We start from the raw sequence: 15,867 nt of genomic DNA, 5'->3' as shown, positions 1-15,867 counted from the left end.
CTTCCTCCAATATACTGAGCTCAACATAAAATACTCGTAGTTGCCAAAAAGTAATAAGAGGTCTATCATTTTAAAATGACACTTTTTAAGGCCATACCAAGATATACAGGCATGAAAAAGCAGATATAGCATGCTTTACTCCTTCAGCTGCACTTTTAAATTACATATTCACACTGCAAATACCAGCAGCACTTTATACCAACTAAATTCTTCAGTGTGATTGCCAGACAGGCTAGGAGTCAATGGATCTGCATTTATAAACCTTAGGTTTATCTACATTAACTTTCTCTCTTTCTCTCACTCACTATCAACATACTGACTCTGTGCCTCCAATCAGCCTATAATGCAAACTTCCACCATCCATTTGTTAAATTATCAAAGTACCACCTTTGCGTTTTCTTCCATGATACCTCTCAGGCCAACAAGCATATCTCCATAAACATTGGCAAAATTACCTCATTATCCTGGTTCAAAACTCTTCTTTGCCATGATGCCTGCAAAACCCTGACAGAAGATAAGCCACTGGTATACTGAGATCCTAGCTTATCATGTTGCCTAATATTGGCTCCGTGTTTCCTTATATTTTCCCATCTGTCTCCACCTTTTCTTTCTTGTCTTGTACTAAACTGTACGCGCTTTAGGGCAGGTTTTGTCTTTGTGTTCTGTATTTGTACAGTGCCTAGCATAATGACTGGTGGCCTTAGGTGCTTTGATGTTAAAATAAATAATAATTTTGAAGGATGTTGCACATGAGAAAGTCTTAACATTAAAAATATGCAAATAGCTGAATATTCTCTCTCATGTGTAGAGGGAAAACTATTACTTCATTAACAATCAAGTAACACTTCCCTTATGAGGCCACAGGATCATCACAAGTGACTCTATTCTTTATCAAGCCCCTTACAGGTCAGCAGATGGAGAAACTGAACTGCCAAGTAGTAGTGGAATGTGCTATCCAGCTTCCACTATACCCGTAATAAAAAGACTATCAGATGGCTCTTTGAATTGAGATGTTTGCCATGGCCATAAAATATAAGGCATAAAGCAGTATTTCTGAAAGTGGTCTGCGGATACACACTGAAAAACCTGCTCAAACTGTTTGCTCTGCAGCCACAGAGCCTCACAGCTCCCATTGGCTTCCATTCACTGTTTGCAGCCCAGGGGAGCCACAGGAAGCGGTGTGGGCCCGAGCAATGCTTCCTGCAGCTCTCCTTGGCTTCAAACAGTGAACAGGAGCCAATGGGAGCTGCAAGGCTTTGTGGTAGCGGAGCTGCTAAATAAACAAACCAGCATGGCCAGTTAACAGGTTTCTCATAGCGGATCCACAGACCACTTAGAGAAAGAAGGATGCAACTTGATGTTTTCACTCAACTTGCTGGTTCCCTGCAGTGCAGACAGGAATACTTTGTAGAAACTGAGTAAAACGTATTCCTTTTTTTTGTGATTTTCCTTGTGGTTTAACAATAGAATCTGGTACTAGAATAAAAACAACAAATCCAACCACAATAGAAAATAGATTTACTGCAAACATTCTGGACATTTGGGGAAATCCTCAGTCATTTTTCTACAAGTTTGTGTAAAAAAATCCTCTCACATTTCTCCAAATTCCCTGTAGGTTTCTATTTTCCCTGGCTCTTGCTGACATAACAGCTGTCATACTTGCCTACACAGCCACTGAAGAGTTGTTTTCTTATCTGGATCTTTACAAAATGATGTTGGGATTAAAAAATGACTAGGGGAAGGGTAAGCAGACCCATTGACACACAAAGTTGTAAACTTAAAATGATAACGATGTGTATGAGTATTCCTACATTGTTTATACCTTGGTTCTTAGAGAGAAAGGATGCACTAGAAAGGAAAGCTGTTTGTGTTGGTCTTTAGAGACTCTGACTCATTTCTTTGCTCTGAAACAGATTTTATGTGTGCCCTTAGGTGAGTCAATTAGTCTGTGCCTCAGTTGTCCATCTCTGAGTTGGGACAGTTGTATTTCTCTGCTTCCCAGAGGTGTTGTGGGCATAAATACCCGAAGTGATTGTGATGTGCTCAGATACTATGGTGATATGTGTCATGTAAATAACATAGACAGACATACAAATTCAGCCTGCTCAAGCTAAACTGACATAACTAATTTGAAATCAGCACAGGTATGTCCACATAGGAGTTTGAACCAGTTGACTTCAACCAATGTAAGTTTGCACAAGACAATAGGTTGAGAGAGATGCCATGTTGGTGATAGAGCTAAGAGCAGGAGCTGGGAGAAGTAGCTGACTTCTTTAATGATCCTTGCTAGACTACCTTCCTTGCTTGCTTTACTCACTAGTGAACTGATAGTAAATATGGAGCTTTTTTAAATTAACCAAAGCAGCTAACTCAAGTATTCAGTCACCTCTGATCTCATCTGCTCCTGTGCACAGCAGAACATTGTGGAACACAGACAGATACGATCTCCAGAAAAGAAAAATGTTGAAATGCTTTTTCCCATAGGAAAACTCTACAATGTGGGTAGCCAAACAGAAAATTAGGAAGGTGAAAGAAAAGAAGAATACTGAGAAGGGCATACAAATAACAGAAGGGGAATGATGCAAGATATTGAAAAAAACCAAGTCACTAGATGAAAAGGAGATATGAGCAATGAAAAGGTGAGAGATCTGAAGGTGAGAGGATGATTTAAACCAATAGAATAGGGGTGACAGAGGAAGCTTCAAGAAAATAAGAATAAAGAGAAGTTACTTTACTTGAACAGAAATTTGAGTTCTTTGAGACATGTGGTTCCTATCTGCATTCTATTTTGGCCCCCTATTTGTGCTAATTGTGTCTGTTGGCCCAGGCCAGTGCCCTTCTCATCTTTGTGCCAGAACAGACGACATATTGCAAGGTGCAAATCAACTATGTCTCTGGTTTCTTCTCTACCATGAATCTTAAGTAAAGGATCCAAAACAGGGAGGATGGGGATAGGTAGTGGAACGCACAGAGGGACCACACATATTGAAGGACGTCAGTTATTTCATGAGGAAAATAACTTCTCCCCACTAAATGATAGCCCCTCTGTGTTCCACTGTAAGGGCAGGTCTATACTAGAAAATTATTTCAAAATAACTAGATTTGACTTAACTTCCAATTTTATAAAATCAAAATGCATGTCTCTTGTATAGGGAAGCCTCAAAATTAGTCCAAGGCAGGCTCTGTTAATGTCGATGCACTACCTCGACTTAGACACCAAGGAAGCACTGGGAAGTAAATAGTTCAAATTACTCTGGGTGTGTCTAGACTACGGGGTGTGTTTTTTTTAAGTGGCCTTATTTTCTAAAAAAATCCCCCTGCATCTAGACTGCTGCCACATTCTTTTGAAAGTAAATCGAAATAATGCAGCAGTTTTTTCGACCACGGAAAACCTCATTTTACAAGGCATAATGCCTTTTTCGAAAGTGCTCTTTTGAAAAAAGGCACTATGTAATGCAAACTGTGCTTTTTTGAAAGAGCATCCAGACTGCCTGGGTACTCTCTTTTGAAAAAGCAGCTTGTTTTTTCGAAAGTACTGGTTGTAGTCTAGTCTACATAAAATCATTTTGAAAAAGGCGCGTAGTCTAGACGTACCCTCTGAAGGGTAATTATTTCAAAATAGTGGCATCAGAGCATGCACACTAATGCTATTTGGAAATAACTATTTTGAAATTAGCATTGTTCCCCAAGGAAAACAGGAATACAAATTTCTAAATATGTGGTCCATTATTTTGAAGTAACAGACTTGCTGGTGTGGACACTCCACTTATAAAGTTGACCTGAGGGGGTTACTTTGAAATAAAGTCCTAGTGTAGACCATGGCTAAGAAACTAACAGTTAATTAAAGAAAGAATATAAGGACCTCTATGGTATCGGTGACTGGAGAGCTTCCATGTCAAAAGAAGCAGCAGCAGCAGAAACTTGCACCTAGGTATAATGTCTCATGAAGGTATAGACCTAGTGCCATTTTGCTGCTTTACAGATTTCAATAAGAGGATGTCAATAAGATGGCTGGACCCCACTCCCAGGCTCCAGTGGCTGAGACAAAGCCTGAGGATAGTAGGGCTGCAGAAAACACAAGTCTACCCCTTGGCAATTGTGAGTGGCCATTTCAGACTACAGTTGCCCCTGAGGCAGGGTCTAGATTATGACTGCAGTGGGTCACTGTGGCAGGATCAGTATAGGGGGCTAGGGCTCCCTGGGAGGGAAGGACCCCAGAATGTGCCTCAAAAGGAGAATTACAAAAGCAACTTGAGCTCTAGATGAGAGTCTACACAAAATCATTTAGGAAATTGTCCTCTGTAGGTAGGCTGCCAAAGCTAAATGAATCAACTCATCTTCCTGTCTAGCTGAAGTGAGGGTGACCATTTCATAGATAGGTGGGTCAAAGAATGCAAGACTAAAGGTTAGAATGGAAGCCTGATTAAAGGTTTGAATGGAGGACCAGACCGAAGACCCATGATAGAGTAGTGTTCATAATAGGAGGGAAAGTCTCTGGCCAGACATTTCAGAAATTGTACAGATGTGTGAAGATGGAGTAATTATAAAATTAGAGAAGGGCAGACAAAAAAGCTGCCTTTCTCTAAACTGTTATGTATACCCAGATCTGAAATCTTGAAAGAAAGGAGATAACAAAAAGTCTATATCTACATATTCTAACAAGATGGGGATGTCAGAGTCATCCAATAATATTGACACCGGACAGAACCTTTCCACTTCTCTAGGTAGCACTATAATAGGGCCATGACTTACCACCAGAGTGCCTCTTCCTAGACTCCTTGGGAATCAGCTCTACCACCTACAAGTGCCCTCTGCTGGCCTGTGTCTTATCTTCAATTACTGCTCTCCTGGACTAGTTCAGACCCTATCTCCTTTCCTGTCCATGATGCCTTTTCCTCCCAGTATTAATCTACTGCAATGCCCTGCATTCTGGGGTTCCCCTCCTAGAGAACCCTAGCCCTCTATACTGATCCTGCCACAGTGACCTACTGAAGTCATAATCTAGCCCCTGCCTCAGGGGCAAACTGCAGCCTGAAATGGCTACTCACAATTGTCAAGGGGTAGACTTGCTGTTTTCTGCAGCCCTACTACCCTCAGGTTTGGTCTCAGCCCCTGGAGCCTGGGAGAGGGGTCCAGCCAGAGTTCCCTAGTACTACTCTGTCTCAGGAAGCCTCTGTAGCTTCCCTGTCAGCCAGGTCCCTCCCACTCCACAGCTGGAGTAAGAGTGTGCACTCCTCCACTCCAAGAGCCCTTATTTATACAGCACCAGCTGGGTCCTAATTGGCTGCTATATGCCACAGCTGTTGCCTCCACAGCCCTTGTTAGGCCAGTCGCCACATCACAAGCACTTTTTAGTGGACTCCTTCCCATTATAATTAAAAATAACCTCAACCATTTGTGAATATGCCCTTTTTATATTCAACACTGATCTAAATGCCCAGCCTATCAGGTGGAGGGACGTCAATCCTGTCAGGTTGACTGAACATAAGAATGGCCATACTCCTGCAGACCAAAGGTCCATCTAGCCCAGTATCCTGTCAACTGACAGTGGCCTATACCAGATGCCCCAGAGGGAGGGATCACAACAGGTAATCATCATGTGATTCCTCCAGAGAAACAGAGACTTGGGGATACCATTCTGACCCATCCTGGCTAATAGCATTGGTGGACCTAACCACCATGAATCTATCTAGCTCTTTTCTGAACCCTGTTAAAGTTCTAGCCTTCACTGCATCCTCTGACAAGGAGTTCCACAGATTGACTGTGCGTTAAGTGAAGAAAAACTTCCTTTTGTTTGTTTTGAACCTGCTGCCTATTGAAACATGTGACCTTACTTGTCCTAAGTGAATAAGTGCAGGAAGGATTGGATACCAATGTACGTACATGGTGACATTTGAAAATATTGGGCAAGCAGAAAGATCTTGGCTACCTGGGAGCAACCAGAGTGATCAACACTCCTTCTAGTTTGATCTTCCTCAGAATCCAAGGTAAAAGAGGAATAGGCGGGAAAGCATACATCAACTGTCCCAATCAATGGGCTAGGAATGAATCTCCCTGACTCTTAGCTCCTCTGGAATAGTAGATCATGCATTTTCAGTCATCTCAAAATGCAGACAGATCCCTAGGACGGAAAGTTCCTCATCCCAATTGGGAATAGATGTCCATACTATGGAATCATGTAGTTCCCATTCATGGTCCTTGGAAAACTATCTGCTAAGTGCATTGTGTATCCCTCAGAATTACACTGTCAGCCAAGTGATCTAACAGCAAATATACAGGTTCCAAAGATTAACAGCTTCTGTACACAGAAATATGGATTTCACTCCCCCTTATTAGTTGATGTAGAATATTGTAGCAATGTCTGTATGAATGGTAGCAAATACAGACTTTACACACTGTACATAATTATAGGTTTATGTACACCTGGGACTCCTGGGAAGTCCATGTCCCTTAGGATGGAGTGCCTCTCTAGATCAACATACAGCAAAAGGAGGCATCTTCAAATAATGACTTCTGAGGCAGTGGCCCTTGTTTTCCCACAGAATACAGAAGCTTGCAATGTGTATGGAAATCAATGCTAGCTTGTTCACACTGCATCTGCTCAGCACATATAATGTTCAAAGCCAATCCTGGTGGCAACAAGTGCAAAAACCCATGAAAAGTGTCACTCGGGTGCAAGAAGGCATGTGACCTAAGAAACTAAAGTCTGAGTGGATTGCTCTCTATGGCTCAGCTTAAGTCAAGTTGTTTATAGTTTGGAATCTGCATTGAGTGAGGTGTGCATTGACATTGATAGAGTCCAATGTTGGCACAATAAACTCCACAATTTGCCTATAATCTAAAATGAACTTTTGTATGCAGAACACTATGCAGATTTCCAGTGCACTCAGAAGACTGACCAAAGCTGGGGTTACTGTTATTCCTCCTGATGAGATTGCTCCTCAGTAATCAGTCATTAGAAATTTGTTATTACGACTGACAGTACTTTAGTAAATATCCATAGCATAATTGCAAGGCTTACGTGAAGCCCCTATATTGCTAATAGTTTGAATGTATGGTGAACCTTAGGAATCCTCTGTGGGAGGAATGGATGTCTACATAGAAGTAAACATTCTTCAAATTGAGAGTTGTGAATCAGTAGAATTTGTTCAGTACAGGAACTACTGAAGCTAAAGTGATCATCCTGGGGATGATGAAATATTTTGAGTGAAAAACTCGTTTCCCCTGTTTAACAGCACTACTGCCTCTCTTGTTCACAGAAGAAGAAGAGTATCCACTTCTTGACTGAGCATCCTTTTACAGGAGGAGTCACTGAAAAGGGAAGAGGAAAAGGAACTCTATAGTTCAGGTTGTACCTCCAAAATCTGGCACTCTCTGGTCTGGCAACATCCCTGGTCTAGCAGGACCATGAATGCTCCTGGACCAGAAGCCTGGGAGCCTAAGGGCAGTAGGGCCGACCGGGCTGGGCATCAGGGTCAGCAGCCCGACTGGGAACAGCATGGGACTAGGACCAGAGTCCCACAGCAGCCCCCAGGATTGTGGGGCTGAGGCCAGGGCACCCAGAGCAACCCCCAGGAGCATGGGGCCAGAGCTAGAGCCCAGCAGCTTCCCCCAGCAGTGCAGGCTCAGGGCTCGGGCTGCACAGGGCAGGGGTCGGAACCCTGCAGCTTTCCCTGGCTTCATAGTGCCAGGGCTGTGCAGGCAGGGTTTGGAGCTCCAGCTCTGGGGATAACCCTGGCAGTGACGGACCAGAGCCCTGCAGCAACAGCCAGAGCCTGTGCCACCCAGGGAGCCAGAAGTAACCGGGCAAACAGCCCAGCCACATTGAGGAGCAGAGTGAAGCAGAGCTGCCTGCTGGGGCAGCCTGCCAGCAATGGGTGATGGATTTGGGGACTGGTGGCAAAAGACCGCTTCTGGTCTGACAAATTCTCTTGTTTGGGATTGGTCAGGTCATGATGATGCCAGAACAGGGAGGTCCAACCTGTATAGTCAGAATAAATTGTGAAGATCACATGTGACTGTTATTTACCAAACTTAGAAGAAAAGATCCAGGTTTGTGATCCATCACATTTCTTGATCCTTGACTTCCAACACTCCGGTCATCTGAAGAAGAGGGCTGTGCCCATGAAAGCTCATGATACTCTCTACGTGTTTGTTAGTCTTTACAGTGCAACCAGACTATTTGTTGTTTTTGAAGATTTTCTTGTTACAGATTAACTCAGTTACCCCTCTGAAACTTCATCACATTTAGGTAAATGGACACTGTACCTGGAGTGGTTCACATCTCTGAGAAGTCCAAAAGTGTTTCTTAGTGCCAGATTGGAGATGGAAGCAAGAAGGGAAATGCACTCACACTACTGAACCTCTGTCATTTCTCTTGTAGTTTACTATCACTTTGTCATTAAAGGGTTGAGGTGCCAATCATTGCTTATATGGTTATGGCATCTGGTATTTCCTTCTTTGTGCTGAAGGCTAGTGAGTTGTCCTTGACTTTTTCAGTAAGTATAACAAATTAGTTGTCTTCCACTGAACAAAAGTTCCCTTTACAAACAAATCCTCCATATTAGGTTGGACTTCCTTGAAAAACCTTGAGAACTAAATAAAAATAAATAAATTAATGGAGATTACCTATCTCCTAGAACTGGAAGGGACCTTGAGGTCATCGAGTCCAGTCCTCTGCCTTCACAGCAGGACCAAGTACCATCCCTGACAAATTTTTGCCCCAAATCCCTAAATGGCCTCAGCAAAGACTGAACTCACAACCGTGGGTTTAGTTGGCCAATGGTCAAACCACTGAGCTATTCCTCCCCCAATGGGTTCAACTCCCCACCTCAGGTGCCAAAACATTGTGGGCCAGCCCTGAGTCTCAGACCTAGGCACTAGATGGAAACTGAAGAGTCAGTTGGTCTGCATTGCCCCTTACCCCTTTGGTTCAGAACAGTAGGGAGCATGCATTTCTAACAGACATTACTAACAAAAACCTTCCAGCCTCAAGCTCATAGAGCACACATGCATGCACAATGGAATATACAAAGACCATCATTTGAAGGTGGGGGGTTTACTTCTCCATGTTACCATTCTCCACACCAACTATCCCTCAAATAAAAGAAACCCACAGCAATTTTCAATAATCTACCTATTTGGGGACACCTTGACCATGAAATGCATAATAGGAAATTCTAGCTTGTGGAATTATTTTTATATATGTAATAGTTGCATAGAATAAACACGGATAAAACTTTATTAGAAGTGCATAAAACTGTGCAACAAATATACCAGCCAAATTAAGTAGTTTGGCATTAGCACTATAACATAGTGGCTACTGGAGTAAACAACAACCAGCACTCCAATAAGAGGAAATGGAAAGTGAAATTAAAAAAGTGAATCAAAATTATTTACTTTCTAGGTTCCTTTCCTTAGGCAGGTAACAAGAAATGATAAAACAAGGCACTTTAAATAATGTACATGAATATTTTGGTGACAAACAAGAAAACAGAATGAATGAGTTATGTAAAAGCAGTACACAGAGCCCAAATGCACCATTGTGTGTTAATTCTTTAACATAACCATTAAAAAAGAAGAGAGAGAAAACTTATTCTTTCTGCATTTATTTTGTTTCCAAGGTATAAAAAGGTAGACTGAGCTCTAGAGAGTAAAAGAGAAACTGAATTTTATTTTTGAGATGTATATTTTAGGGTTTCTTAAATATCATTTAATTGTTAAGTTTTTTTGTGGGAAGGTTAATATTCTTTCCTGACATTTTAGAGCCCTCAGTCAGTGTCACTATGCCTTTGCACTCTCTGGTTAAGTACTTGAAGATAATAGATCCATTTGTGTTTGTCAGCTAAGTGATAAAGCTACCAAAAATGTAAGTAATCACTTCAAAAAAAAAAAAATACAAGAGACCAGGGTAATACAATTGTATGAAACACTCACAGGATTAGAACTGCATATAAAATTAACTCACAATAACTAGAATAATTATATACTCTGAATCAGTGTTGCCAGAAACATATTTTCAGTGAAATTCTCTCTCATAAGAAAGAGCTCTAATGTCAGCAATAGCTGTGCAAGACTGCCACAACATGAGCTGATTAAGTTTGGGAATGGCCCACTGAAATAATAATAATAATAATAGGAACTATCAAAAAAAGCATTTCACTTTAATGTACTCTAAGAGTGCAGGTATATAAATAGCAAAGATTTTTTCCCACATTCAACCATAACATACAGTAGGCGTCTTATATAATGAGAGAAACAGACACCTCATTTAACCATGTGGCCCATTTTGAGCAGCTTTGTTGCCTGCTGTTGTCATAATGTCAGTGCTTCTGTCAGCCCACTATCATTCCTTGCACCTTATAATGTAACTAGCAGATTCACAGGGTAATAATGATTAAGAGAACCTTCAATAAGAAGTGATTTTGGAATGTGTCTGCTTTAAACATTCACTGGCAAATTTTGTGCAACATATCAAGTTAAAATGCCATAAAACTATATCTTACTCTTGAAAGAAGTACAACTGATGTTTATGCCACATAATATTAGCCTAATTTTGACAAACTAAGATATCAACTCTGTAACTAGTAGTAACAATGTCCAAATATACTTTAAAAATGGCCTAACACATGTTTTATTCATAACCACAAGAGTCACTCCTGATTCAGTCAATTGATAGCTTATTATTTTAAGGACATAATTCCCACTTCTTTCCCCCTCTTCCCAATCATATCTGTGTTGTATAGTAACAGTCTAATTTTTCAAATTATACATGTTTTCTCTTACATCACAACTAAATATTCAATATCCTACTTAATTAGGCTTAAAATTATTAACTTGCAGTATTCATACTAATCATTTATCAGTTTAGAATGCAAATGTAAAGTCTGTAAGAAATATAGTTTCATACCTAAACAGTTATTCTCTATGTATAATTAACAGAAAAATGGTTCAACAGAATGTTGACATTGTTTTACGGCTACTCTCCCCTCAGATTACATTACAATCTTTTTACGATATATCTTTTTTGGGGGGGGGGGGGTTCAAAACTAATTGAACCCTTTGTTCCTTTTGTATATTTTTGTCTAAAATATAGCACACGTTAAATCATGATGTCGAGTTGATCTATTAAATATACAGAAGTAACATTACTCACCTCAACCTGCTGTTCTCATTTGCTATGACATCTTCAGCAATGAACCTCACTTTTCACAATTATATTGGATTGGAGGCAATTGAAGATCCAGATAGTTTTGGACAGATCCAGAACTTTTATAAAGTTGAAGTCAGGGCTGAAAGTTTCATTGCCAGGTTTGTTTGTTGTTACCATTAGTTCTTCATGCAGTCACATGGCTGTTCAATTATCATTGGAATAAAACTTACTCCATTTCAAAGTTGCTAAAATCTTATTAGTAAGACTCATTAGCTCTTCGCACATTCCAGCTGATCTCTCAGAATGAGAGTTTATCCTTGCAGTGTTTGTTTGGGGTGGAGGTTGTTTGTTTTGTTTTTGCTTATGCATGTTGCTCTACTTAGACTGTAATCTTTAAAAATAGAAAATGTAACATTTCTAGCCATGATTCTTTAGAAAATAGTAACTGTTTGTGTTTTGTGTCAGTCATTGAACCGTGGATTCCACCCAGAATATTTTACCTCACTTAAATCACCAGCTGAAGAAGAAACTGGAGAGTTTTAAAAGTTATTTTTCTTGTAAACTGATAGCCAATCAATATTTTAGACTTTCTTTAGAAAAAAAAATCATTTATAGTCCCTGTAATCTAAGATCCAATCTACTTAATCTGTAAAAGGCAAAACATCCTTAAAATAGAGAAACTGAGGACACTGGTTTCTTATTATTATAAAGAGGTGTCTTCAGAGCATTCTATAAGTATACTTAACAAGCATGGTAACATGAAGAGCAAACTTTAGTAATAGCAAATCTATTTGATTGTTAGTGATATGTCACTGTTCAACTGAATAGGATGACTTAAATACATTTAATATGTGAAAAGAGTGTGATATATGGGTGATGACCCTTGAAATTAAGAATATTAATATAAGATAATACATGATGTTGTCTAATAAACTCATCAAGATTGTGGAGGTGGTAAACAAGCTAAAAGTTCAAATTAAACTGAAAAACACAAGCCGTATAGCACTCAGAAGATTACACAGTTGAAACACAGCAGTGTTATTCAAAAGAAATCAGTGATTATGGAATTTAAGAGCAGTTAGTTATTAAAATATTGCATTATAACAAATCAAAATATTGAATGAAAGTCTTGCTGAGATTTATGAGCAATATATAAACTTAATGAGCTGAATCATTTTAAGAAAAAACAGGTTTAGCAACTGTGCTAATTACAACTGATGACTGAAGGGAATGTAAGTTTGAAATATTTAAATGCATATTATGACATCAAACGCACAGCCTGATCTCTGTATACATTATCTATTGTTGTACGAGACCATAACGACACTCAGTAGAAAGGAGAAGGCTAGCAGTCACTTCTTTAAGGTTCTAGTAGAATAAAAAGAAAAGCAGTTCCTAGAAGAACAGCAAATAACAGTTTAACTTGATTGGACATGTACAATTTTAATAGACACATTGCTGTAGTTCCTTTTAGGAGCCATCACAAGACTACATGATGGCAAGATGAAATTCTGATTTTGACTGCATTTTTGGTTTGCTCCTAGTGAATATTACAGTCTTTAGGGGCCAAGTTTAGCCCTGATAATAGCCACTATATCGTGTCTGTTATCAAAGTGTGAATCTAGTCCCAGATCTTTATCATTGTGTGAATCTGGTGCCAGATCTTGATCATTGCATAGTCAGATTCTATAACTATCCATGCAAGTATTCTCCTGAGAAACTTAAACCTATAGATTAATTTGCCTTATACAACTTTCTTGTTTTCGTGCACAACGCATGCTTTCCTTTTTTCCCCCACTTCACACCATATTTACCATCAGGCTATCAAAGACATCTTCAGCATTCAAAGCAAATTCAAGTTTTAAATGACATAAGAGCATAATTAAGTGCAAACTAGTTTTTCATAGCAGCCACCCATCAAGCTAAATAATGCTGGTAAACCTTAATAGTTAGCAAACAAAACTCAATCTCCCCTCCTCCAACATCTCACTCACCTGCTGCTCTCCTGGCTCTGGAGATTTCATTAGGTGTTTATCCTTGTATAAGGACCACAGACCAATATTAGGCAGGAAAATTAAAGCCATCATGAACAACAACGTCATTTGCAGAAATCTCTTCTGTTTTCTCTTCATGGCAAATGGCAGCATGTATAAGATGAGCTATCCCTTGCGCTCGAGAGCAATTTCTTTTCCTCCCTGTCTCCTCGTCACCTCCAAACTAGGAGTCGATTCAAAGAAACTTTTGTTACAAGCCTTCACTACCAATCCGCCCCGTTCACAGGGGGCGTTTGTAACCTGCGGGACAAACGCAAAACATAGATTCACTTAACAATGCCCCCAAAATTGCGACTGAAATCATCAGTGAAGGCTTTCCCGAGGAAACTGTGAAGCACATGACCCACCCGCGTTAATATAAAACAAGACAGTAAATACGATCGGCTGATAGACGGAGCAGAAGTTATTGAATCATCGATATGCCAAGATGTGGTTTGCTGGGGGACTTGGGAGCCACGCGCGGTCGCAGCGGGACAGCTATTCGCCAGATGGACTGTTACCTCTGCCTCTAGAGAGAGGAGACCAATCCCCCCGTGAGAACAGCCGCTTCCCACCCCGGAGCTACAAGGTGCAGCTCCAGCTGGGACCGAAGGAGGGAAGGGGCACTCCTGCTTGACCCGCGAGCTCCAAACTCCTTCCCATACACACACACCCCTGCACGGACTGCCTGCCTCGGCGTCCCCTCCTCCGCCTCACGTCTCAGCTGCAGCCAGTGCACTTCCTGACAGAGGGAGAGTGTCCTTAGGATACAGCTGACATCACGCCGAGCAACACACCAAACAGATGGAGATTTACCCTCCCCCTGCGAGGCACTCTTCTCGCATCGCCAAGTGCGTTCACCGCCGCTCGCTCGCTCCCCTCCCGCGGGGTTTTCACGCGCTTCTCCCGGGCATGTTTCCATTCTCCTCCCGGGGCCGCTGGAGCCGAGAAGAAAGAAGAAAGCCCCGAACGAGCTCAGCCATGTAGGAAATAAAACAATGCGCCAGGCTCTAAGTGTGCAGGAGGGACCGGCCCGGGGCTAATGACGGGGGATGAACAGCGTCCTCCCTAGCCGCCACCCCCTCCAGCTCCCGCTGGCTTGCAGCGAGCCGGTAGCGGCTGCACGACATGTGCACGGGATCCAAGCGGGGGAGGGGACATCGCGCTCCGCTCCGGCGCCAGCAAAGCAGCAGGAGGCGCCGGGCAGAAGCCCGGCTCTGCGCGCTCCCTTCCTCCCGGACGCTGCCCACCTCGCCCTCACCTCAGCCCAGCGGCGCCGGGCCCCAGGTAGCAGCTGGGTCCTGGGCTCTTCCTTCTCGCCCGCTTCATGATGAGCTCGGGCGAGCGGCAGCTGCGAGCGGGCTTCGCCGAGCGCAGGGGGTGGGAAGAGGGTGACGGGGCGCAGAAAGCGGCTCTCCCCGCCGCCGCCCAAGCAGGTAAAGCGTCCGGCGCCCGCCCAGCTCCTCGCGCGGCGCCGCTGCTCCGCTCCCGGCAGGGGGCTCGCCCGGGCCGCGGCACCCGGCCATGGCGGCTGGCGCGTCTCGAGTGCCCGCGCTGGAGCTGGCTGGGCTGTTCCGCAGGGGGAGTCGCGGCGCCGCAGCCCGCGCGGTTGCCTGGCGCTGGCTGCGGGGCCGCGGAGAACCCACCTCAGCGCCGAGCTCTGCGGGGGCTGCAATTCGCCGCCACGCTGGGCAGGAGCCGGCGCCCGAACCCGCGGGCCACACTGCGCCCCGCGTGCCCGCAGCGGGGTTGGCAAGGGCACCGCTGGCTGGGGCAAAGGGGAGACGCCGGGACGCTGTCTTCAGCGTGGCGCCGCAGCATGGAGCAATGATAAAGGGACACGAGCCACCCCAGGCGTGGGTGCCGGGAACCTCCTGGGCCGGGCCCCGGAGCACGGGCTATCATTGCAGTTCCTTTCCGCAACTCCCTCGCGATGCGCCGCGCCGGTGGTGGTAGTCACCTGCCCGGAGTGCCCTCCGCTTAGTCAACCCCGCTCCTTGGCCTGCTGGGCCCCCCAACAGAGGAAAAGCTGTAGACCCGATTGATGCCTTTGAAATATCACAAGCCCCTAGCTTGAGTCAGACACTATAAGGGTCAGTTTTGCTAAGGAAGGAAGAGGGGATAGAGACTTTAAATAGGGCTCCTTGTATAGGGAGTACAGTTTGCCACTCTGCCCTGACTATCCTGGTTGTTAGAAAATCTTCCCCCTTGGTGAGGAGGGTGTCTCTTTAAATTTAAATTACAGGAAAAGCTTTGCAGACGCCCCCACCCTCCTAAATAGGACGTTCATAATCTCAAAAACCTTGAATTATGCCTGATTGTGCATTGGGTGAATGTTGGATTACAAGGTATGCTTGACAGACACACTATCGGTGGTTTTCTGAGTAAGGAGCACTAACTCAGTCATGTGTTTAAAAGGTCACCAAGTCGTTGTTGCTCATTATTTCTATTACTCACTGAAATATTGACAGAGTTCTTCAGAGTCTGTGGAGCACTGGAGCTATTCTGCAGCAAAACCCTATGCATAAATCTGAAAATGATGAGGTGAGGTATGAAATGCTTGGCAATACGCCTGTGACTAGTTAGTCTGTGCATTTTAACTTGCGGAAGATTTCCAGTGGTTGGAGTAACACTGAAATTCAGGAGTAAGGCATAGAAGTGGGGCAAATACAGGCAGTCCCC

The 15,867-nt window shown here is 43.0% G+C and overlaps 1 protein-coding gene across 5 annotated transcripts in view; it reads right to left on the bottom strand.

Annotated features, from left to right (window-relative positions):
- GALNTL6 (polypeptide N-acetylgalactosaminyltransferase like 6) overlaps window positions 1-15,334 on the bottom strand; it is an 837,664-nt gene extending 822,330 nt beyond the window's left edge. Inside the window, exons 1-3 of one of the 5 annotated variants that reach the window (XM_014575467.3) lie at window positions 14,447-15,333; window positions 13,707-14,123; window positions 13,147-13,446 (exon numbers count right to left, since the gene is read on the bottom strand). In XM_014575467.3, coding sequence (XP_014430953.1) covers window positions 13,147-13,299 — 153 coding nt within the window. In that variant the 5' untranslated portion in view covers window positions 13,300-13,446; window positions 13,707-14,123; window positions 14,447-15,333. Of the gene's footprint in view, window positions 1-13,146; window positions 13,447-13,706 lie in introns of all 5 variants that reach the window. The other 4 variants (XM_075930207.1, XM_075930204.1, XM_075930205.1 and 1 more) reach the window with 4 other exon arrangements.
- Between the last annotated feature and the right edge of the window lie 533 nt (window positions 15,335-15,867).

This window comes from Pelodiscus sinensis, chromosome 5 (assembly GCF_049634645.1).
Source record: "Pelodiscus sinensis isolate JC-2024 chromosome 5, ASM4963464v1, whole genome shotgun sequence".
NCBI classification, from domain to species: Eukaryota; Metazoa; Chordata; order Testudines; family Trionychidae; genus Pelodiscus; species Pelodiscus sinensis.
This window is presented reverse-complemented; position numbering and strand designations above follow the sequence as displayed.